The sequence below is a fragment of the Malaclemys terrapin genome, chromosome 10, assembly GCF_027887155.1.
Source record: "Malaclemys terrapin pileata isolate rMalTer1 chromosome 10, rMalTer1.hap1, whole genome shotgun sequence".
Taxonomy (NCBI): Eukaryota; Metazoa; Chordata; order Testudines; family Emydidae; genus Malaclemys; species Malaclemys terrapin.
This window is the reverse complement of record NC_071514.1, coordinates 44,051,378-44,076,743: the sequence shown is the minus strand read 5'-3', so window position 1 is coordinate 44,076,743 and position 25,366 is coordinate 44,051,378. Positions and strand designations below refer to the sequence as shown.

Genomic DNA, 25,366 nt, shown 5'->3' with positions numbered 1-25,366 from the left:
GAGGACTGGCCTGTCTCCCAAGATCTGTGAGAGTGAGGGATCATCTTTCAGGATAGGTTGTAGATTTCTGATGATGCGCCGGAGAGGTTTTAGTTGGGGGCTGAAGGTGACAGCTAGTGGCGTCACTTCAGCAGGTGGGTATTGTAGTTTTAAGAATCTTGATAGAGATCTTGTAGGTGTTTATCCCTGTCTGAGGGATTGGAGCAAATGCGGTTGTATCTTAGAGCTTGACTGTAGACAATGGATAGTGTGGTGTGTCCTGGATGGAAGCTGGAGGCATGTAGGTAAGTATAGCGGTCAGTAGGTTTCCGGTATAGGGTGGTGTTTCTGTGACATTCTATGGGTCACCTCAATTATCACTTCAAAAGTGTTTTTTTTTTCCTCCTGCTGATGATAGCTCATCTCAATTGATTGGCCTCCTACAGTTGGTATGGCTACTTCCACCTTTTCATGTTTTCTGTATGGATAAATATCTTCTGTGTGTTCCATTTTATGCATCTGATGAAGTGGGCTGTAGCCCATGAAAGCTTATGTTGAAATAAATTTGTTAGTTTCCAAGGTGCCACAAGTACTCCTGTTCTTGAGACAGAAATAGGATGTTTCTAAATGTAACTCCTGCTTGGGAACAGGGAAGAAAATGTTATTTCTCTGTTTCAGAGCACCGCGCAGCCAATCAAACTTCCTTAAGCTCCCCGATCCCAGGTTAGCCATGTTGCATTAGAACCGAGTGAACAAGCAGGTAACTATTCTCCCCAATTCCTCAGCTCCTCAGAAGTGTCAGGAAAACAATTTCCTAGGTACTTGGCCGCCCCTTACCCTGCCATCAGAGTAGTATTTAAGCACCTCAGACTTTAATGTACTCATCCTCACATCCTTGAGAGGTAAAGCAGCAATAAAACCTCGGTTTTACAAATGGGGAACTGAAACACTGAGTGTCAAAGGTGAATGCCCAAGGTCATGCAGGAAATCTGTGGTAAAGAAGGAAATTAATCCAGATCGCCCAAGACCGAGGCTAGTGCCATAACCACTGGACCTGCCCTCCTCTAAAATGTTAAGTTTAAACTTTCAGACGTTTGAATTATTCCTTTTCTATACACATCCCCTGCACAGAAGGCGCTCAAAGAAAAAGATTCAGTCTATAAAGTAGATGGCTTTTCTTTTGCTTAGTCTGCACTCTTCTTCATTCAGATTTTAAAGGAGTGCCCACCCACTACTCTGAGCACATGTCCACATTTAAAATACAACTAAGGACCAGTATCCAAAACCAAGCCTCCCCTGCAAGTCACTCTGTCCAAAACCAAAGCCTTTCCCATCATCCACCTATGACCCTTATTCCTAGGAAAAAACAGGAAGAGCAAGCAAACCTTGAGGTGTGACCCAAAGGTCAAAATCTCACCAAAACTGTCTCCTCTTCTCTCCCCTCACAGTTGCACAGGGAGCACTTAGCTCAAGTGCCTCTGATCTCCACAGTATCACACCAAGAGGAAAGTATCTCCACCAGACCCTAATGCAACTAAGGCTTTCTAGGTTAAAGACAATGAGTTAAGTTGCACTAGGAAACTATTACAAAGCTAGTGCCCCATGACCTGCACTAGTTTAATTTTTTATTTTTATTACCATAGCTCCCTAGTGGTGGACCAGGACATTCTGAAGAATCAGAGCAGGCTGCGCAGCGGGAACAGAAGGACAGTGAAGAAAACTGGCAGCATGTGACCTTCAGAAGAAGAAAGAGGAGCATCCATGTACCAGGAATGCAAATACAGGTGAGCAACCGTTTTCATGTTCTCTTCACAGGTACTAATGTGGAGAGTGGACTAGATGATACATCTGAAGGAAGGGAGCAGAAGGGTACTCCACTGATTGGAAGGCATGAGATGCACTGTCCTAGGGATGGGGGGGGGAGGGTGTTCCACGACCACCACTCCCAAGAGAAGGAGGCAGGTGGTGGTGGTCGGGGACTCCCTCCTCAGGGGGACTGAGTCATCTATCTGCCGTCCCGACTGGGAAAACCGAGAAGTGTGCTGCTTGCCAGGAGCTAGGATTCACGATGTGATGGAGAGACTGCTAAGACTCATCAAGCCCTCGTATCGCTACCCGTTCCTGCTTCTCCACGAGGGCACCAATGATACTACCAAGAATGACCTTGAGTGGATCACTGCAGACTACGTGGCTCTGGGAAGAAGGATAAAGGAGTTTGAGGTGCAAGTGGTGTTCTCGTCCATCCTCCCTGTGCAAGGAAAAGGCCCGGGTAGAAACTGTCGAATCATGGAAGTCAATGAATGGCTACGGAGGTGGTGTCAGAGAGAGGGCTTTAGATTTGACCATGGGATGGTGTTCCAAGAAGTAGGAGTGCTAGGCAGAGACAGGCTCCACTTAAAGAGAGGGAAGAGCATCTTCACAAGCAGGCTGGCTAACCTCGTGAGGAGGGCTTTAAATTAGGTTCACTGGGGGAAGGAGACCAAAGCCCTGAGGTAAGTGGGGAAGCGGGATGCCAGGAGAAAGCACAAGCAGGAGAGCACAAGAGGGGAGGACTCCTGCCTCTTACTGAGAAAGCGGGACGATCAGCGAGTTATCTTAAGTGCCTATACACAAATGAAAGAAGCCTGGGAAACAAGCAGGGAGAACTGGAAGTCCTGGCACAGTCAATGAATTAAGATGTGATTGGAATAACAAAGACCTGGTGGGATAAATCACATGACTGGAATACTGTCATGGATGGATATAAACTGTTCAGGAAGGACAGGCAGGGCAAAAAGGGTGGAGGAGTTGCATTGTATGTAAGAGAGCAGTATGACTGCTCAGAGCTCCAGTACAGAACTGCAGAAAAACCTGAGAGTCTCTGGATTAAGTTTAGAAGTGTGAGCAACAAGGGTGATGTCGTGGCGGGAGTCTGCTATAGAGCACCAGACCAGGAGGATGAGGTAGACGAGGTTTTCTTCCAGCAACTAACAGAAGTTACTAGATCACAGGCCCTGGTTCTCATGGGGGACTTCAATCACCCCGATATCGGCAGGGAGAGCAATACAGCAGGGCACAGACAAGTTTTTGGAAAGTGTAGGGGACAATTTCCTGGTGCAAGTGCTGGAGGAACCAACTAGGGGCAGAGCTCTTCTTGACCTGCTGCTCACGAACAGGGAAGAATTAGTAGGGGAAGCAAAAGTGGATGGGAACCTGGGAGGCAGTGATCACAAAATGATCGAACTCAGGATCCTGACACAAGGAAGAAAGGAGAGCAGCAAAATATGGACCCTGGACTTCAGAAAAGACGACTTTGACTCCCTCAGGGAACTGATGGGCAGGATCTCCTAGGAGAATAACATGAGGGGGAACGGAGTCCAGGAGAGCTGGCTGTTTTTTAAAGAATCCTTATTGAGGTTGCAGGAACAAACCATTCCGATGTGTAGAAAGAATAGTAAATATGGCAGGCAACCAGCGTGGCTTAACAGTGAATTCCTTGCTGATCTTAAACACAAAAAAGAAGCTTACAAGAAGTGGAAGATTGAACAATTGACAAGAGAGGAGTATAAAAATATTGCTCAGGCATGCAGGAGTGAAATCAGGAAGGCCAAATCACACTTGGGAGTTGCAGCTAGTCAGGGATGTTAAGAGTAACAAGAAGGGTTTCTTCAGGTATGTTAGCAACAAGAAGAAAGTCAAGGAAAGTGTGGGCCCCTTACTGAATGAGGGAGGCAACCTAGTGACAGAGGATGTGGAAAAAGCTAACGTACTCAATGCTTTTTTTGCCTCTGTCTTCACGAACAGAGTCAGCTCCCAGACTACTGCACTGGGCAGCACAGCATGGGGAGGTGATGACCAGCCCTCTGTGGAGAAAGAAGTGGTTCAGGACTATTTAATAAAGCTGGACGAGCACAAGTCCATGGGGCCGGATGCGCTGCATCCGAGGGTGCTAAAGGAGTTAGCGGATGTGATTGCAGAGCCATTGGCCATTATCTTTGAAAACTCATGGCGATCGGGGGAGGTCCCGGATGACTGGAAAAAGGCTAATGTAGTGCCCATCTTTAAAAAAGGAAAGGAGAATCTGGGGAACTACAGGCCTGTCAGCCTCACCTCAGTCCCTGGAAAAATCATGGAGCAGATCCTCAAGGAACCAATCCTGATGCACTTAGAGGAGAGGAAAGTGATCAGGAACAGTCAGCATGGATTCACCAAGGGCAAGTCATGTCTGTCCGACTAACCTAATTGCCTTCTAGTATGAGATAACTGGCTCCGTGGATGAGCGGAAAGCAGTGGACGTGTTATTCCTTGACTTTAGCAAAGCTTTTGATACGGTCTCCCACAGTATTATTGCCGGCAAGTTAAAGAAGTATAGGCTGGATGAATGGACTATAAGGTGGATAGAAAACTGGCTAGATCGTCCGGCTCAACGGGTAGTGATCAATGGCTCCATGCCTAGTTGGCAGCCGGTATCAAGCGGAGTGCCCCAGGGGTCGGTCCTCGGGCTGGTTTTGTTCAATATCTTCATTAATGATCTGGAGGATGGCGTAGATTGCACCCTCAGCAAGTGTGCAGAACACACTAAACTGGGAGGAGTGGTAGATACACTGGATGGTAGGGATAGGATACAGAGAGACCTAGACAAATTAGAGGATTGGGCCAAAAGAAATCTGTAGAGGTTCAACAAGGACAAGTGCAGAGTCCTGCACTTAGGATGGAAGAATCCCATGCACTGCTACAGACTAGGGACCAAGTAGCTAGGCAGCAGTTCTGCAGAAAAGGACCTAGAGGTCACAGTGGACGAGAAGCTGGATATTAGTTGACAGCGTGCCCTTGTTGCCAAGACGGCTAACGGCATTTTGGGCTGTATAAGTAGGGGCATTGCCAGCAGATCGAGGGACGTGATCATTCCCCTCTATTCGGCGTTGGTGAGGCCTCATCTGGAGTACTGTGTCCAGTTTTGGGCCCCACACTACAAGAAGGGTGTGGAAAAATTGGAAAGAATCCAGCGGAGAGCAACAAAAATGATTAGGGGCTGGAGCACATGACTTATGAGGAAAGACTGAGGGAACTGGGATTGTTTAGTCTGCAGAAGAGAAGAAGAGGAGGGGATTTGATAGCTGCTTTCAACTACCTGAAAGGTGGTTCCAAAGAGGATGGATCTAGACTGTTCTCAGTGGTAGCAGATGACAGAACAAGGAGTAATGGTCTCAAGTTGCAGTGGGGGAGGTTTAGGTTGGATATTAGGAAAAACTTTTTCACTAGGAGGGTGGTGAAGCACTGGAATGGGTTACCTAGGGAGGTGGTGGAATCTCCTTCTTTAGGGGTTTTAAGGTCAGGCTTGACAAAGCCCTGGCTGGGATGATTTAGTTGGGGATTGGTCCTGCTTTGAGCAAGGGGATGGACTAGATGACCTCCTGAGGTCCCTTCTAACCCTGATATTCTATGATTCTCTCTTCAAGAAATACAGTCTGTGGCATTCTGCACCATCTTTAGGTGTTGTCCCACATGCAGTAATCCTATTATGACAATGGCTTAGATTGCTGAGAGAAGGTCACTGACTAAGATATCACCGCCTTTGTGTTAATTAAAAGGTGCTTTACCCTTCTGTTGGTACGTGGCCACCTGGTAATAGCTGGAGATCCAGGAGGACACCAAGTTTGCAAAACATGGTAAGAGAACAGATTTCCTACAACAAAGGAAGCAAATATCAACCCTGCTATTTCTTCCAGTTGGTTCCCCTATAGCACAATCCAACTCTTCCAGGTTGAATCACTGCCAACTTACCCTAATCAAAACCTTGATCCTAGCAGGATGCTGGACAAGCCAACCAACTGCACTAGCTAAGTCAAACAAAACAGAAATAGAGCCAAACCATTCACAAGAAATCTCAGTTCTTCACTATCTTCACATTCACATAAATAGGATGCGTGACAATACAGAACCCTGTGGGACCCCACGAGAGCCAACAGTGCAGCTGAACAGTTATCCAACACAACACTCCAGGTCACATGGAAGTGAAGAAACTAAGCCAGCCGAGAGCAACTGTATCCATGCCAGAGTCTCCAACTTAGCAGGGTCTCCAACTTAGTAACACTTTAAATAAATTAATGGAGATTAATTGGACTGGAACTGGAAGGGACCTTGAAAGGTCATCGAGTCCAGCCCCCTGCCTTCACTAGCAGGACGAAGTACTGATTTTTGCCCCAGATCCCCAAGTAGCCCCCTCAAGGATTGAACTCACAACCCTGGGTTTAGCGGGCCAATGCTCAAACCACTGAGCTATCCCTCCACCCCAACCAGACTTCATGGTCAATAGTTGAAAAGACAGCAAATAGACCCAGGAGAATCAAACACTTTGTTTTCTTCCATCCCCAGAAACCCAACCAGCCAAGGAAACCAGGGCTGCATCTGTTACATTCAAGCCCAGAACTAAATTGACCAGGATTAAGGAAAACTGAGTACTCTATGCACAAACAAAGATGCATCACCACCTTCCAACCCTTTTTGGGAAAAGATCAGAGAGAAACTGGGTGGTAACTGATGATACTATCAACTTCCAGAGAGGGGTCTAACTGCTACTGTATGAGAAGCTGGAACTGTGTCACTGCATCCTTCCAATCCATCCTCAATAAGGGCCCCGATATCTTCACTGGCTGAGCAGCGAAGGGATTCCGGTGGTCCTATAGCTCCTCCGTGAATAAAAGTGGCCAAAATTCAGGTTTCTAACCAGAAATGGAACCATCCTATCCACAAAGAGCAAAGAAAACTCACATAACTAAGCGAAAGTGATCTAGAAGAATAAAGCTGAGAAGGCCACATGGGAGTCTCAGTATGAATAATTAATGACAGAATTAATGGACACAAATCTGACATCAGGAATCATAATACTCAAAAACTAGTGGGAGAACACTTTAACCTGTCTGGCCATTCAATGACAGACTTGCGGGTGGCTATCTTACAACAGAAAAACTTCAAAAACAGACTCCAAGGAGAGACTGCTGAGCTGGAATGGATACGCAAACTAGATACAATCAACTCAGGATTGAATAAGGACTGGGAATGGCTGAGCCATTACAAACATTGAATCTATCTCCCCTTGTAAGTATTCTCACACTTCTTATCAAACTGTCTGTACTGGGCTATCTTGATTATCACTTCAAAAGTTTTTTTTCCTCTTACTTAATTGGCCTCTCAGAGTTGGTAAGACAACTCCCACCTGTTCATGCTCTCTGTATGTGTGTATATATATCTCCTCAATATATGTTCCACTCTATATGCATCGGAAGAAGTGGGCTGTAGTCCACGAAAGCTTATGCTCTAATAAATTTGTTAGTCTCTAAGGTGCCACAAGTACTCCTGTTCTTTTTTCAGTATGAATAGTTATGCACAAGAACCTTATGATGCCCTGCCAGGCTATCCACCGGGTGATCATATGGCTGGGAAGCATCCACCCGTATGGGCTTCTTATTCCACCTCTATGAGCCACAGAGATTCAGACAGGTCTCCATTCCAGGAGGGTATCCAACATTTTAGCTTACAATGGGGACTTTAATATCATTTTTTTCTAGCGAGATCTCATTTTCTCTCTCCTGCCATCTTCGTTTAAATGCAGGGGAGTCAAAAGTGATTTACCACATGGATACCTTTCACACTTCCATGGAAAGACTCAAGACAACTAAGCCACAATTTTTGCATAATTTTGCTGAGACTTTTGAACAACATATCTGTTTCTATTATGCTGCTAAATTAAAAAACATTTTATGTTACTGGTCCAACAATTAACCAAATATTGGTCCTACAGTATGCTGCTCTGGAGTGGAAGTGGGTGTCTGGTGCAATTATGAAAAATTCCCTTTGAATATATATTTGGTTTCAGATGAATGCTTGTATTGTGTTCTTTGGGGGGGGGGGGGGGAGGAACAGATTAAAAAAAGCACAAGGAATTACAAATCAGTAGGGGTGGCAGTCCCTGTTTATGATCCATTTAGAGCTGAAACAGGAGGACAGTTCAGGAATGAGATGCATCTGGGAACTGTATGGTGGAACTTTCAGATCACTTGCTTGTTCAATATTATGTGTTTGTGCAGTGTCTGGCCAAATGTGGCCTTGGGCCCAGGACTGGGAATCCTAAATTGCCACAATGCAAACAAGTACAAAGACCCTAACTATAACCACTGTGCTACCTGATTCATCACATCACTGAAATCTCCATACTCCTTCAAGGCCCAAGGAAGGTGAATTACACAGCAAGATCAGCATGTCTATGAAGGAGTTCCCCAATTAGACTGGTAAGTGTAAAAGTGAGAACAACATTGTTATTTTATTAAACTTTCAAGGAAACAGGCCATTAAAGAATACACACTGAAGAAATGCTGAACAGTAGCAGAAAAACCAATAGTAGTAACTATTCAAGTCACTAAAAATGCATGGGAGAGATCATTTATGGATTAAGCAGCAGAGGGGAAGGGGGGGACTAAGGGAAGGAAGATTTGAACATAAAGAACTATGGCCAAGCAATAACACATCTGGTCAGGAAATCAAATTACCAGGCTAGTGGATTATTCTGGCTAGATGATCTACCCTGCTGTGATGCAGGAAGTAACCCCATTAAGGTTCTTCAAACCCAAGTTAGTGTATGATAAGACAGTTACCTTTTCTGTAACTGGTATTCGAGATGCGTTGCTCATGTGTATTCCACAATAGATGTGCATGCTCGCCATGTGCACCGGTGCCAGAAGTTTTTCCCCTAGCATTCCCTGTAGGCGTGGTATAAGGGGTGCTGCAAGCTCCCCGCACCCTCAGTTCCTTCTTGCCAGACAATTCCAAAAGAGGGGAAGGAGGGGCGGGATGTGGAATAGACATGAGCAAGAACACTAGTTACGGACACTGTAACTGTCTTTTCTTCTTCGAGTGATTGCTCATGTGTATTCCACAATAGGTGATTCCAAGCTATATCTGTTGGAAGTGGGTAGGAGTTCACAAATTCTCAGGACGGAGCACAGCTCTGCCAAACCCGGTGTCATAGAATATTAGGGTTGGAAGGGACCTCAGGAGGTCATCTAATCCAACCCCCTGCTCAAAGCAGGACCAATCCCCAGACAGATTTTTACCCCAGTTCCCTAAATGGCCCCCTCAAGTATTGAACTCAACCCTGGGTTTAGCAGGCCAATGCTCAAACCACTGAGCTATCCCCCCCCCCCAAGTCTGGGAGACGATCGCATAGTGTGAGGTGAACATGTGAACTGAAGACCATGTGGCAGCCCTACAAATGTCCTGAATGGGGACATGGGCCAAAAAGGCAGCCGACCAGGCTGCGCCTGAGTCGAGCGTGCTTTCACAATTGGTGGCAGAGGGATTCCCGCCAGGTCATAACAGGTACGGATACACAAGGTGATTCAGTTGGAGAGCCACTGAGTGGAGAGATCGGCTGACCTTTCATGCGCTCGGCCAAGGCAATGAACAGTTGCGTGGACTTTCTGAATGGCTTAGTCCACTCCAGGTAGAAAGCTAGAGCCCGTCTCACATCCAGTGTGTGGAGGCGGCGCTCGTCACTGGATGCATGGGGCTAGGGGAAGAGGACCGCAGGGCGGAGACCACCTTTGGGAGGAACGAGGGGTGTGGGTGGAGCTGAACCTTATCCTTATGAAACACCATGTATGGGACCTTGGAGGTCATGGCCCTGAGCTCCAAGACCCGCCTAGCCGACATGATCGCAACCAGGAAGCCCACCTTCCACGAGCGGTGTGACCAGGACCACTTGGCTAGTGGCTCAAACAGGGGCCTCGTGAGACGGGCCAACACCAAGTTTAGGTCCCACTGCGGGACTGGGGACCTAACATGCGGGAAGAGACGACCAAACCCTTAAGGAATCAGCCAGTCATAGCATAGGAGAATACTGTGTGGCCCTGCACCGGCGGATGGAAGGCCAATATGGCCACCAGGTGCACCTTAACCGATGAGGGCGCCAGGCCCTGGGCTCTAAGGTGAAGAAGGTAGTCCAGGATAAGCTGGATCGGGGCTGCCACCAGGGAAACGCCCCGCTCCTCTGCCCATCTGGAAAAAAAGACCACTTTGCCAAGTAGGCTCGGCGTGTGGAGGGCCTCCTGCTTTCAAGGACGACTCACTGAACCCTTTCAGAGCATGTCCTTTCCTCCCTAACCACTGAGCAACCACACCATGAGGTGGAGTGCCGCTAGGCTGGGGTGGAGGAGGCGGCCCTGGTACTGGGAAAGCAGTCCGGGCGGGATGGCAATGGCCATGGTGGGGCAACCGCCAGGTCCGTGAGGGTCCCCTACCAATGTTGTCTGGACCACGCCAAGGCAATCAGAAGGACCTGGGCCTTGTCCATCTTTATGCCTTTCCCCCGTTCCCGCTGATTGGCAAGGTCCTGGAAAAGATAGAGAAACTGGCCTGACCAGGACAGGAGGAAGGTATTAGAAACAGAGCCCCATCCCAGCCGCCCCCGGAGCAGAACTGGGGACAGCGACGGTTCTGCCAAGTCGCTAACAGGTCCAGCTGGGGAGTTCCCCACACTTGGAAAAGCCTCTGCACCACCTCTGGATGGAGAGACCACTCGTGCTGAGAGGAGAACTCCCTGCTCAAGCGATCCGGGCGCCCGGCAGATGGAAGGCCTGTAGGCAGATGTCATGGGCTATACACAGCCTGAGGGCTTCACAGCAGAGGGCAGAGGATCGGCCCCCCCTTGCCTGTTGATATACAACATTGAGGCAGTGTTGTCCATGAGGACCCTGACCACCCGGCCCTCCAGGTGCGAGCGGAAGGCCATGCACGCCAGCTGTACTGCCCTGAGCTCTTTGACGTTTATGTGGAGGGTCAGATCCCGAGCCGACCACAGACCTTGGGTCTGAACGTTCCCCACATGGGCCCCCATCCCAGGTCCGACGAGTCTGACACCAGCTCCAGCGACAGGGCCCTGCCCCTGAACGGGACCCCTTGGAGCATGTTTCTTGAGGAGGACCACCACCGTTGGGAGGTGATCACTGGTTCGGGTACCATGAGGACTTTGTCTATCCGGTTCCTGGCTTGGGAGAACTCCGAGGCCAACCAGAGCTGGAGGGGCCTCATCCTGAGTCTGGAATGATGGACCACATTCACGCACGCCGACATATGACCCAAGAGCTGGAGGCACGCTCTGGCTGTTGTCACCGGAAACCTTGTGACCGTGTTGATGAGCCCCTTCAGGATCTCATACCTGTCCGATGGGAGGGAGGCACTGGCCAATGAGGCATCCAGGACCGCCCTCAATAAACTCTATGCATTGAACCAGGACTAACGTGGACTTGGTGTTGTATACCAACAGGCCCAAAGTGGTGCACATGGACAGGAGTTGTCCTTGACCAACCAGTCGTCCAGATAGGGGAAGATTTGGACCCCCCGGCGCCTGAGGTGGGCCGCCACCACCAACATACATTTTGTGAATACCCTGGGGGCAGTGGACAGGCCAAACGGGAGGACCGTAAATTGGTAGTGTTCCTGCCCCAACATGAAATGGAGGAAGTGTCTGTGCCCCTCAAATATATGAATGTGGAAGTATGCGTTCTGCAGATTGAGGGCGGCGTACCAGTCCACGGGATCCAGGGAGGGGATGATGGAGGCCAGGGACACCATGCAGAACTTGAGCTTCACCATGTACTGGTTTAGGCCGCACAGGTCCAAGGTGGTCCTGAGCCCCCCTTTGGCCTTCGGGATAAGGAAATAGCGGGAGTTGTACCCCTTGCCTTTGAACTCCCTGGGTACTGCTTCCATCGCTCCTAGGTCCAGGAGCCACCCCACCTCCTGCTTGAGCAGGGCCTCATGTGAGAGGTCCCCCAGGAGGGACGGGGGTGGGGGTTGGTTGGGCGGAGAGGAAGTAAACTGGAGGGTGTAGCCCCGGGAGATGGTGTTGAGGACCCATCGGTCTGAGGTCAGCCGTGACCACTCCAGGAGGAAAGCACACAACCGATTGGAGAAGGGAAGCTTTATTGGGGGTGGATCCCTTATAAGGACTGGCAGGGCACCCCCAGGCATCCTGTCAAAACCGCCTTTTCCCCGCCTGCTTACCTTTGAGGACCCAGGCTGGGGGGCAGGGCGAGACTGCCTCTGTAGGCACTTCTTACAGTCCCGCGACTTCTTACAAGCGGTCTCATATTTTGGGTGTGTGGCCTGAGCGGGAGACTGCGGTGGCTTGAACTTAGGTTTAGCCAGAGCCGGAACATAGAGACCCAGAGTCTGGAGAGTCGTGCGGGAGTCTTTCAGGCCATGCAACTTTGTATCCATTTGTTCCACAAACAGAGCTTTGCCGTCAAACGGGAGGTCCTGGAGGGAGGTCTGCGCCTCACTGGACAGCCCAGAGAGCAGGAGCCATGACACCCTTCTCATGGACACCGCTGAGCCCATGGACTGCGCGGCCATGTCTGCTTCATCTGAAGCTGCCTGCAGGGTTGCCCTGGCAGCTGCTATACCCTCCTCCACTAGCGCTTTGAACTCCTTCCTGTCGCACTCCTGGAGGGAATCCTCAAACTTGGGCAGGGAGCCCCACAGATTGAACTCATACCAGCCCAGGAGAGCCTGATGGTTCACCACCCATAACTGCAAGCTTGAGAACGAATAAATTTTCCTTCCAAAAGAGTCCAGCCTACACAAATCTTTATTTTTCGGGATAGGGGCTGGCTGGCCCTTCCGTTCCCTGTAGTTGACTGACTCAACCACCAGGGAGTTAGGAGCAGGGTGGGTGTGTAAGTATTCATGCCCCTTGGCAGGCACAAAATACTTGCATTCTACTCTCTTGGAGATGGGGCCAATGAGGCCGGTGTTTGCCACAGGGCACTTGAAATTTTTGCCACCCCTTCATGGAGAGGCAAGGCCACCCTGCCCGGTGCCGAGGAGGACAGCACATTAAACAGGGAGTCCGAGAGCTCCTCCATCTCCTCTGCTTGGAGGTGGAAGCTTGATGCCACCCTTTTTAAGAGTTCTTGGTGGGCCCTAAGGTCCTCCTGCGGAACGGAGGGAGGTGGGGCCGTAATCGCCTCATCCAGGGAGGGCGAGGAGGCCGGCACAGTACTTTGGGTGTCCACCGGCACCGGAGGTTCCACTACCTGGTCGGTCTCCGGGCACAGTGCTGAGGATGTACATCCCACCAACTCCTTCCTTGGAGGTCTGGAGAGGGAGGCCGATGGTCCTTCTGAGGCTCCAGCCACCAAGGAGCTCCCACTGAGGGCTGCATCAGAGGCCACGGTGCCCACTGGTACCACTGCGCCAGCCACGGGGCCTGGTGCCACTGCAGGGCCAGCTGTCCGGCCTGGCCCATCGATGGACAACTATGAAGGGAGGCCAGGTTGGGCTGACATCCAATCTGGCGCTGTCCTCAAACCAGGAGGAGTGGCAGCGCTGGGAGCAGTGCCGACCACGGGACCGCAATCCCAATGTGGAGGACTGGTACCATCGGTAACAATTACTCCGCGATCAGCTCTGGCGCGTGGACCCGCGACAGCGAGATGCCGGCAACTGACTCCCGGGGCTGCGGAGGCGGTGCCGTGGCAGGGTCCCAGAGCAGGATGCCGAACGGGAACGATGTCAATGTCCGAGCCATGACCAGCTATGATAACCCCTCCGAGAGGAGGGCCTTTGGTGACGTCTGCCTCGGTCCCTTCGGTGTTCGCTCCTCAAGGCAGAGGGGTGCAGAGAGTCTCAGTCAGATGGAACCCAACCCGAGAGCCGGGTGGGCGTCAAGGGCAATCCACGTGGACTTTGCTCTGACCAGTCACTGGGCAGCGAACGGCATTGGGAACGTTCCCTCGATCGAAACCGGTACTGAGCTGTGGGCGACTGGAGATCCCAGCGGTGGTTTGCCTCTGGAGCGCGGGGCCGACATCAGCGGTGCTCCTTGTACTGGCATGGACGGCATCCGGACATCCGGAGAGGCCCGCTCCTAATGGGCCAGGCTACTCCGCTCGACTTGCGTCTGAGGCCTAGTGGCCAGTGGGGATCAAGGACTGCCCGACATGGGTCTAGCCTCCATCCCGGATTTGCTCTGGTTCCGCGGCAAAGGCGGCCTCTTTATAGTCTTCTTGGCGTGCCCCGTGGACGGGGAGCAGTGCCGACTAGTCGATGGCACCGAAGGGTCACCATGCACCGACACCGCGGTGCCCACTCGGAGCGGCACGCCGGAGCTGGGGTCAGCGCTGACTCCATCAGAATAGCACAGAGACGGATGTCCCTTTCTCTCTTGGTCTGAGGCTTAAACAACTTGCAAATCTTGCAGCAATTGCTGAGATGGGTTTCCCCCAAACAACGCAGACAGTCCGCGTGCAGATCACTCATGGCATAGAATGCCTACAAGTGTCGCACGACTTAAAACCCAGGGCAAGGGGCATGCCCCGGCCTGGGCGCTCTAGCTAAACTAAACTACTAGCTAACTACAGGTACCATACACTGAACCAACAAGCAGTTTTGGGGATGAGCTACAGCAAAGCTGGAGCAGAGCAGTTCCGAAGCACCTTCACAGGCAGCAAGAAGGAACTGAGGGTGGGGGGAGCACGCAGCGCCCCTTATACTCGCCATGGAGGCGCCATTCCAGGGGTCGCTAAGGGCACTCCCCTACAGGTACTGCTAGGGGGAAAACTTCTGGCACTGGTGCACGTGGCGAGAATGCAGTTCCTATTTCAATGTAGGCAAAGGAGTGGCAATGCTTCCTGCAGCAACACTACATGAGAAGAGCTATTCCCCTGACAAATCCTGTGTAACACTTCACAGGAAAAAGGGTGTTAGGTCTGCATTCTAGTTCTTGCCACAAAAATACCTGTACTTATGTTCCAGATGTAAAAAATGGATTGTCAAATGCCCAGCTCAGCTTGATACATTTCAGCAGGTCTCCTGCCATTCTGGGTTTTGTTGAGTCTTGTTTATTAGAATTAGGCTGTAAGAGCTTGAAGCAATGCCACCTAGAAATTATTCAGCTAAATGGGCTGCTTCAAAAAACTCTTGCTTATCTGAAATGAGAAAAAAAGATGGCAGTCCCACATGTGAGGCAAGATTCTTTTCATGGTTCTACACTGAACTGCAGTAGCAAGAAATGAAAGGGACAACTTCTTAGTTTGGAGCTGGGTTCCAAAGAGGACTTGTTATAGTATATAATATAAATAGAAATATAGTATTTCCAAACAACATGGGAGTGGGACACAAATTCATATGTTAAAAAAGTGACCTGAAAAGAAAGAACTGGGTTTGGGCTTCTTTATAACGGATAAAGGTCTGACAAAAACTGCTTGTTTTATACATTAGAAACTTGACTCCTGTCCATCCTGGAAGACACTATGGTGATTGGAGGACAGTGAAAGTGTGACATCATACCAGCAGAAGAAGAGTGGAGTAATTGTGAAGGGAAGGAATTTTTAATCAGATTAACGCTGCTTTTGCTAACACCTATTAACTTCAATGACTAACAATATTTCAGATAAAGGAAGCCTGTGTTAAAAATTCAGTGTCCTCGCTCCCTCCATATCATGTGCTAAGACTTTCCAGGCATCCTTCAGAAAAAGCCAGGGAAAGCCAGACTTGACATTCTTGGTATTTAAAGTAAAAACAAGCAGAAATTTACACGCTTTTTTCAGGCCTTCCCGATAAGGAAGCACAAACCCAGTTTTAAAGGTCTGCTTTAAAGAAACATTTAGTCTTCTTAGCACAGAAGTTGTCTTCGTGCCCAAAACCATGTCTAAAAGGTTAGATGAACATATCCTCAGATACTATGATGTTAGAACCGGATAGAAATTGAGAACAGAGCAAGGAATACAAAAAGCCTCTTCAACTTCCTGGCTTCCCCAAACAAGAAGAGAGAATTGAAGGCCTTAATGACATGAAGTTGCACTTGTTTAATTGGTGTAATTTTAAGCTGATTTAGGGAAAGTTTCACTGGTTTAACATGTAGATGAGGCTAAGTGGTATTTTCAGCCATTTTTTAGGTGATTTGATAAAGCTCCAATGTGCCAAAGGATAAAGTTTTGCTAACTCCTGCTAGAAGCCTCCAGGCCAACCCCAATATTAAACATAATTTAACAACAATCTTCACTTTAAATCCGATCAATTCATTCATAGAGAAGAATGCATCAGATCACAGTAATTCCTGAATGCAAAGCACATTTAAGCTGGGTTTCATTTGTGTTCTCTCACAGAGCAGTTGTTTGGTTTCCCCTTACCATTTCTTTCCTTAAAGCCTAATGGAACTCCTTTCTTATAAGGCAAGCTTGAACAAAATATATTCCATGTTATCCTGGTGTATTTGCAAAAAGATCACGATGAATTTGAATATACAGAACACAGGGCCTGCTATCTTCCCAAATTATGCCTTGGTAAAATTTAGGGAGTTTTCCCGCACAGAGAGAAGGCCATAAAGAATGAACACTACCATAGGTTTCTGTGCCAATGAGGCTCTCTCTCATAAGGACAGCAATAATTTTTTGGAGGCTAAAAGCAGCAGCAATATCTTTGGCCGAAAATAAGGCAATGTAAATGAAACTCAACATTAAAGTTAGATTGTTCATAAGACTTGATGGAGTGAGACTATTTCACCCAAGAGGGAGTTTCAAAATTGGATTTTTTCAGTTCCTTTCAAGGCCCTTTGCTTTAAGAAGTGCCTGAGTTTATAAATTGCAGAATTATTCTGGGCCTAAAAGCCCTTTGGAATCATTGTGTGTGGCTGTTTCTTTCCCTTGTGCTTGAGCAGGAAAGGATTTTTTTAGAATACAAATATTTAGTTCCTTTTTGACTGGTGGTAAACATGTGCCACAGTCAGATGTGAGCTCGGGTTTCTTTGGGAATTTGGACTGCAGCCAGTGGGCAACCCAGCCGGGGGAGGAGGAATGAGAAGGGGAGAGTGGGGAAGGTTGTTGGCAAGCCTGCAGCCCTGCCAGAATGTTGTACTGCTCTGGTTCTCCTGAGGCATACCAATAATCACCAGACAAGGCTCAACCTGTGTGTGTTCCAGTCAACATTGCTAGTACTTAATCATTCGAGTAAAATTATAATCTTCCATGACTTCACTGCCCACTAGCAGGCAAGAGTTTATTAATGGGGGTAGATTACATTTCCTGCCAGCTTTCCTCAATTCAATCCAGTCACTTCTATGAGAAGAAGAATTGTGACATTGTCCTGTAGTTAAACCAATTGCTAAACATACCATAAGACTCCGTGGCAGTGGGTCTGCTCAGATGTCTGAAGTAATTACCGTACACTGGTTTTTGTTGCTACTGCACAGTCTGGGCTATCAAAGTATTTTCTTGCTGTAGATGTGTCTTGTACAATTATATTATAAAGAGTAACTTAAAAAAATCAGGGATGTTCTAGGACACACACCTCACTGTTGCTAGCTCAGAACTTCAGGAGCTGACAGATTAGCAGGGTTAATACTAGCATGGCTAGCCCCCAACTTCCTTTCCCCCCACCCTCTGTGGATGTGTGTTCCTACAGAGGCTTCCTGCCCCTCCAGGTAGATCCTGGATCTTACCACACCATTGTGCTCCAGCTCTCAGCACCACTACTAGGTATGGCTCCCATGCAATAGATTTCAGATCCAGGTAAAGGTAAGATTCCCTTTTTAAACATTTTTAAGAGTCCTGAGGAAGACCACCCCCATCTTTCAAGATTAGAAGAGAGACAGGAAGTATTTACAAAAGCACTTCATGGTACTACCAATCCTCAATGCTACTTTAAATTAACAGTACTGAGTAGCAAAGTCTATTGTGCCTGACCAGACATCACGATATTAGGGGCTTTGTATTATATAGGCAACTATATTCCCCGCCTCCCAGAAAAGGTACCCCAATTTTTCACACTTGCTATCTGGTCATCCTAATTGTGCATCTAAGTCTACTATGCTTGTGTCCCCCAACCTTTCAGATTCAGGTTAAGCAAAAAATCCTAGAACAAAATATATTTTTGATGATTCCATCAAAGCTACGGAACTAATTTCCTTCAAGCTTGGCTTTAGTGAACTCTAAGGAGCAAGCAAAGTTTGAACATAGTGGTGTCTGCTGTTGTGAGTATATTTCAGAACAGTAGTTCGCAAGCAGATTTACATGTACCCCTCATCTAGAGATAGTTTTACAACAGGTTACATAAAAAGCACTAATGAAGTCAGTACAAACTAAAATTTTATACAGACAGTGACTTGTTTTATACTGCTCCAGATACTATACACTGAAATGCAAGTACAATATTTATATTCCATTTGATTTACTTTATAATTACACCTCTACCCCGATATAACGCTGTCCTCGGGAGACAAAAAAATCTTACTGCATTATAGGTGAAACCGCGTTATATCGAACTTGCTTTGATCCAGCGGAGAGAGCAGCCCCGCCCCCCAGGAGCACTGCTTTACCACGTTATATCCGAATTAGTGTTATATCAGGTCGCGTTATATCAGGGTAGAGGTGTATATGGTAAAAATGAGAAAGGAAGCAATTTGTCAATAATCGTGTACTGTGACACTTCTGTATTTTTATGTCTGATTTTGTAAGCAAGTAGTTTTTAAGTGAGATGAAACTTGGGGTACACATCAGATCCTGAAAGCGGTGCAGTAGCCTGGAAAGGCTGAGAACCACTGCTTCAGAACGCATTAGGAAATCATTTTATTTTCCACAGAAGTAAAAAAAAAAAAAAAAAATAGTTTTACTGAGAAATTCCCAGAAGTTTGCCTAAAAGCTGAGCACAAGCAGAGCAAGTTTCAGAATTTGAGGAAGTCAGAAAATGAACAGGGTCTTGCAATGGAAACACCACTTCAACCAAACATCACAGTACAGTGGGTAGTTCTGATCCCACTAAATGTATCTGATTCCACTTAAACAGAAAATAAGCAATGCACGCCCCAGACCAGGAGCAGCTGTCTGCAGCAAACAATGCTGTTACCAGATTACACTGCAAAACTAATAAGAAAACAGAGTGGCCATTTCCTAACTCCCCACCATTCCCCGCAAAATCACACACACACACACACACACACACACACACACACACCCTCTTGTCTTCACAGGCAAAGGCCCAGGTTTGCTCCTAAACTACATTCTCCACATGATAGTTACATGTTTTGCCTCCTTGCTACCATGCCAACCCTTGTTTTCACTCCTCACAAAGCACACAAAAACAGACCACTGAAGTTTTATGTAAAGTTGGGCTGGCTGGAACCAATATATTTGCATAATAAAACCTTAACAGCTGGTTTGCCAGTCTCCATCTGGAATCCTGCCCAACAGAAATGAACAACCCCTGAAAAGCCAAACCAGGGGGATTTTTAAAGGCAGATGTAAATTAACCCAGCCTAACCAAGCCATGGGGAGCATAAACATCTCCCACACTTACACCAGAACGAAGCACAAATTTGCTGAAGGACATAATCAGTGCTGGACAGAAGCCCTAAAAGCAATAGCTTCAGCTTGCTTTGGGTTTCCAATTAACTCTTTAGTACAAAAGCAAATAACCAAATCCAATTCCCTCGGCTATAATATGAAGAATTTTACCCATCCATTAGCAGAAGCATTTCTGCTTGCACCTAGGATGACCATTTTATCTTACTGGTGTCGTTAGTGGTTGATGTTGACCATAACACTGTGCTGGGGTGGAGCATACTCCTAGTGCCAACGGATTAAGCTGCTGTTCTGGCTTCCATCAGCGCTTCTGCGTAGTATGTTTATGAAGGAAACTGAAACCAACCTTTGTGTTTGCTGCAATCCAATTGGAAGTTTCACTGTCATCATCACACTTCTTAATCCACTTCTTTAACCACTGTTCAGAAAGTGAAAAAATAGAATCCATAGACTTTATACAGTTTAAATCTTTCTAGCACAGACATTACAATAAGCTAACACTAAGCATTTAACATAAAAGGAGAGCTGCAAAGGTACACCTGAATGACATTGTTTGCCAAGCAGGGTGGAGTGAGCTTTAACTTGACAATTCCTTTTGTGGCAGAAAATTTGTCTGCCAGAATCACTAGTTAAACCCTAGAAAAGAGTAAATTAAATTAAATAAATAAATATTAGTAAGTATATAAGTATTATAGGACCATAGATATACCAGAATGCCATCTTCTAGGGACTGTCTTACTTGTGAGTCCAGAACAACAAGAAGTTTTTGGAAGGCAAGCCCTGGATGTAACTTGCTTCTGTGCAGGCTCTGCCCCGAATACCAACACGGTCCAGTTAGTAGAAGCACACAGACTAAAGTAACAAGTCTCAGTTTCCCTTTGCTAGTCTACCAGCTAAGAAAAGCAAGGAAAGAGTACTAACACTATTTTTTTTGCTCTTTCACATTAGCTGTGATATTCTGGCAGGCTGTACAACAGGGTTGCTTTTCTTCTCTAATGATAATGTGTATTACCCCGATATGCTATGTTGGGTCTCTGGGAATCTTCAACCGCTAAATTCCATTGCCTAGCAGTGTTCAAACATTTCTCTGCATAAACTCAAAGATGCAAAGCCTCCACAGGATAAGTCTCCTACGATGTCCTAGCTAGTTTTATGTCATGAGAGAATTACATATTCCCTCCTGTAAATTGTTTTTTGTATTAAAGCTGCTGCAAGTGTTGCATTTGAGATGCACATTGGGGCTATTTGGAAAGCCTGCACAACCTTTACTTTCACCTACTTCCCTACATTTCTAGAGGAACAGTGCCAAGCCAACGATTTAAATCACTGAAGAAAAAATGGGACTTCTTATACCTTGCAGATCAGGAACTGATTGAACCTCTCATGGAAATGAAAACTTAGCTACAACCGCCCCATCCTTTACTGCCCCAATGGTAGCTAACTGCACTCATTCTTACATTTAAGATCTTAGATTGTATTCTCTTTAGGGCATGGAACATGTCTTCCTGTTTGTTTGCACAGTGCCTAACCCACGGGGGTCCCACAATCTTGATTAGGGCCTCTGGGTGCTACTGTATTAAAATAATCATCCATCTTTTCCACAGATCTTCCTAGGTGGCAGGGGCACCTGAAATCAGGACCACTGAGGTTAAATATTAAAACCAGAAGCAATCTATGAGGTTACTAAGGTATTAAAGCACTCACAGGAGTGTTGTGAGAATAGGAATACTCCTTGTAGAGTGAAGCGTTTATTCCTGAGGTCACCCATCTCTACTGATATAACATTTTCCTACAACAACAAAATCTTCCACATAGCTGCACTAAAATGCTTTTTTCATGAAGGCAACGCAGAGTTGTGACGGTAAAGACTACTAGCAGACTTCAGGTGCTGCTTGTCACTTCCTTCATATGAAGAGGCAGAAGCCTACAGTGCCCCTTGGTGTGAGCATAGGCGTAGTTAGACTTCTCAGCTCCAGTCAGGCCAATGGGGCCACGCATGGGTGGGCAAATTCTGCACCTGCCCGAGGCTTGCAGTTTGGGAGCAATGCCCCGCTTACACCCGCCCAAACTAAGCTCATGGGTGCGAGTGGTTATTGTAAGGCAGCTATGGGCTCGTACCTAGACACTGTAAATACACACAGTACCATGCTACTTTGCCAGGGATCCTGCAAGCAGTTTGACTTTAGCCCTTTAATTCTGCAAAGCCATGGGTTCAGCGAGGAAGTTGGACATGCTCACCTTGCACTTAACAGGATCATGCCAATTTTCACCGCAGTTAAAGCTGTACGTGAAAAAGAGAATTAATTCACAGAAGTTTAGCTATCACACTATGCTTGTAATTAAATCATAACTCCATTAAACTTACTCTTACAGTAGTTTTTGTCTTTTGGGTTACTCCACTGAAAGGGTCTGGGCACCAGATCTTGCTGAAAGCCATTACTGTAAGTGTGTTTCAGTTAAACTAAAACAACGAGGAGTCTGGTGGCACCTTAAAGACTAACAGATTTATTTGGGCATAAGCTTTCGTGGGTAAAAAACCCACTTCTTGTGGGTTTTTAACTCATGAAAGCTTATGCCCAAATAAATCTGTTAGTCTTTAAGGTGCCACCGGACTCCTCGTTGTTTCTGTGGATACAGACTAACCCAGCTATCCCTCTCAGTTAAACTAGAATCCCATGCCCCCTGATGGGTGCATGACACACTTTAGTTTTCCCAAAGGGGCCCAGCTACTAACATTAGATCTGAAATGGATTAGTTTTCCATCCAGAAGTAGAAGGCTGCCTTGTAAAATAAAACAGACATCTGGGCTCTTAATAAAAAGCATAATGCTGAACATGGAAACTTCATCTATGCATGGCCCTTCAAATGGCTAGAGAGGTAGAAAAACAGACCCCTTAGTTTATAGGGAGTTTCCATGTCTAACTGTTTTCAGACTTTTTTCCCCCAAAAGTGTTTCCTCTACTAAACAACAACATCTGTTTGAATGAGGTTAACTGCCGAAACAGTTTGCAGACTTCCATGTAATTCAGGTCTCAGGCAAAGTTCCTTCCCAACACATTTCAAGAGCATTTAAAAACTTGTTTCTTGGCTTTTGGCTACAGCTGTTGATACTCTCATTGAAAGTGGAAAGATGTAATTAGGGTGAAAGCCCCTTTTAAAAGCACTTTATGCAAAATATAAATAATAATCCTTTGCTGTAGGTGCCTCCAATATGAGGCACTCTCCCACTTGGCAAACTGATTAATTCAGCCTTAACCTGCCTGTGAACATGAACTAGCTTCACTTTAGATGGGATACCAAGGTAGAGAGAGGATGACTGAATTTTCAAAGGCCATTGAGTGAGTAATGGGACTGACTTGATTCTCAGTCCTAGGTGTTACCCACAAGATGACCCTACACTGTCAACACATTAATTTTGCCATTTCTAAAATGAAATTCCAGGCATTTATCAATACATTTCCCAGCTTTAGCTTTTAATTTCATATATGCCCATCACCAAGTGCTCTCAGAATTATTCGGTTAATGAGGGAACTGACTTAAGCAGCTTCAGTTTGCTGAACATGACTCCCATTCCTTCGTTAAGTGAATCAATTGAGGGAGAGGAGCCAAGGGATTTGGAATTGCCCCAGAAATTTCTCTATGAGAGAGATTTCTCCCTGTCAGCTGCTAGACATTTTCACTTGAAAGACATTTTTATTTTCTAATTAGGAAGATGGGCAAGAACATTTTCAACTGAAGCAAAAGAAAGATGAACCACAAAACTAATCTTTGCTTTTAAAACCTCTCCCCTTCTTCCAAATGGTTACTAAGCTCTCCCAGCTTATTGGCTCCTCTGGCACTTAAACAATTTCTCAACAAGATATGTATACAGTACCTAACTCTTAACTTTTGAATGGAAGCTCTGAATTAATTCACAAGAGTGTTCTTACCAAAACTGACGTCCACATTTGCAGCGAACAGGTTTAGCATCAGGATACTGAACTTTAACAACATGGTGGCAGTCTGGGGCAGGACACCATTTTAACAGTCGATTACACTAGAAAATAAAATGAGAAAACATGGCACGAAGAACTACCCAGAAAAGGACACTCACCCTAACAAATCTTCCTTTCCCCCTGTATCCCACTGCCCCAGTATTCTTTAACCTTAAGAGTCTTCGGGTGTGTTTACATTGCAATAAAAAAGCCACAGCTGGCCGATCCCAGCTGACTTGAGCACAGGGACTTGAGCTGCAGGGCTGTTTAACTGCAGCGTAGACTTCCAGCCTGAACCCAAGTCAGCTGGCATGGGCCAGCCATGGGAGTCTAACTGCAATGTAGACATACCCTTCCTGTCTTATACGCCTATCCACAGTGGCCTCACGTGTCTGCTTATTCTACATGTTCACACTATCCCCACAGAACAAGTGACTGAATAAATCAGTCAATTACTTCACTGTTGCATCTTCTTTCTGAACAAGCAGTAGTGTGAACAGTTACTGCTGTCCCACTTTTATCTCCTGTATTCTGAATGCATCTACTAGGCCACCTGGAAGATACTTTTCATGAAGAAAGTGTAAAATGTTTAAGCTTTCCTTTGGGGAAGTATTGGTCAAACTAATATTGAGCAGTTTGGCCCATCTCCCAACCTCTGTGCTGCAGTGATACTCTTTTAATGAAACACTGTCTACCTACAGCTGTGTCCAGGAACTCACTTTTACAAGCCATTCACATTCTCAATCCCTCTGGTAACACATCCCACTGCTTTGTTTGCATTTTTACTGCAGCCACCAATGGACTTCTAGGACTTCTTCTAACCATTATAAACCTTTGTGGATTGTTACAACTGTGCATCTCCAATGCTACATTAGTGCAATGTCAAGACCACCAATTTAAACAAGAGTCAAGAAGTTATTGTTTGACTGCAACCTTAAACTTTCTCAAGCTATTTCTGATTACTGAACAGGCTATTTACAGTATACTTGAATATTTGTAACACAGGTACAGTGAGGGAGTTAATACAATTAAAATTTCCCAACTTGCATCTTTAAATCTTAGTTCCTGTATCTAGGTTTATTCATTTATTTAATTGTCAGTTACGGAGCCAGTAGTTAACAGAACACTGACATGTTTTATTCAAAGCAGTTATACATCGACATGTCTTACAGACTGGCACTTGGGGTGCCCTTTACACTTTAATGCTTCGTGTGTCCTGGTTTTGAGGCTGAAAAAAGCTTACCCAAATACAGTGATTACCACACTGGAAAGACAAGGACCATTAAATCCTTCTCAGGACTTATGTAACACCTACTGCATTTTGCTCATCTACTTTGACAGTAATTTTCTAAATTTCTAAGTAATGTTCCACTGTGTCTCCCCCTCACCCAGTACATAGTTTTCTGGGTCATGTGTCTTCTTGGTACACTGGGTTTAATATTTTCCCCATAATTGCGCATAGACTAAATGGCTTAAACACACTTGCTGCAAGAGCGCTACCTTGTTACAACTGATTAGATCATCTCCTGTACCGAAGTCTATAGCCATTAAACTTGGGCAGCTCTTCATTTTCTGCTGACTTGCAGCATATTGCCATAAAAGAGTCAATGCAAGCTCAGCCTTCAATGGCAAATGCTTGCCCATTTCAAGAAAGCGTTAACATAGCAAAAGGAAAAATGTTGACTACTAGCTCTCACATGCCTATATCCTATCACAATTTAGAAATCTACATTGTCCCCCAGCACAAGAGCACCCGGCCTAATTAAAACAAAAGGTTGTTAACAATGAGCCTTTAGACTTAAACAGAAGCAAGCCCCCATCCCGCAGCTCCAACCACTGAGTCATAATTCAATCAAAAACGTGTTCAACACACCACTATAAATGGAAATATTCAAAGCTGGGTAACAAAGGGGTCTCACTGTTTCTGTGTAGAAGAATAAAAAGATTAGAACAGAATTATTTCTTTCATTAAAGAATTTCAAATAAAAAAAACTCACCTCTACAAAACTATTAGTTATTAAATGCTGGTACTTTAATTTAACCTTTGAATCTGTGATCAGACGCCTATGGAAATGAGAG

General features: G+C 46.3%; 1 protein-coding gene across 2 annotated transcripts in view; it reads right to left on the bottom strand.

Annotated features, from left to right (window-relative positions):
• ARIH1 (ariadne RBR E3 ubiquitin protein ligase 1) overlaps positions 1-25,366 on the bottom strand; it is a 147,038-nt gene that overhangs the window by 11,397 nt on the left and 110,275 nt on the right. For both annotated transcript variants that reach the window (XM_054041243.1, XM_054041244.1), the window contains exons 6-9: positions 25,285-25,351; positions 23,243-23,349; positions 21,552-21,594; positions 19,660-19,731 (exon numbers count right to left, since the gene is read on the bottom strand). In XM_054041243.1, coding sequence (XP_053897218.1) covers positions 19,660-19,731; positions 21,552-21,594; positions 23,243-23,349; positions 25,285-25,351 — 289 coding nt within the window. The remainder of the gene's footprint in view (positions 1-19,659; positions 19,732-21,551; positions 21,595-23,242; positions 23,350-25,284; positions 25,352-25,366) is intronic.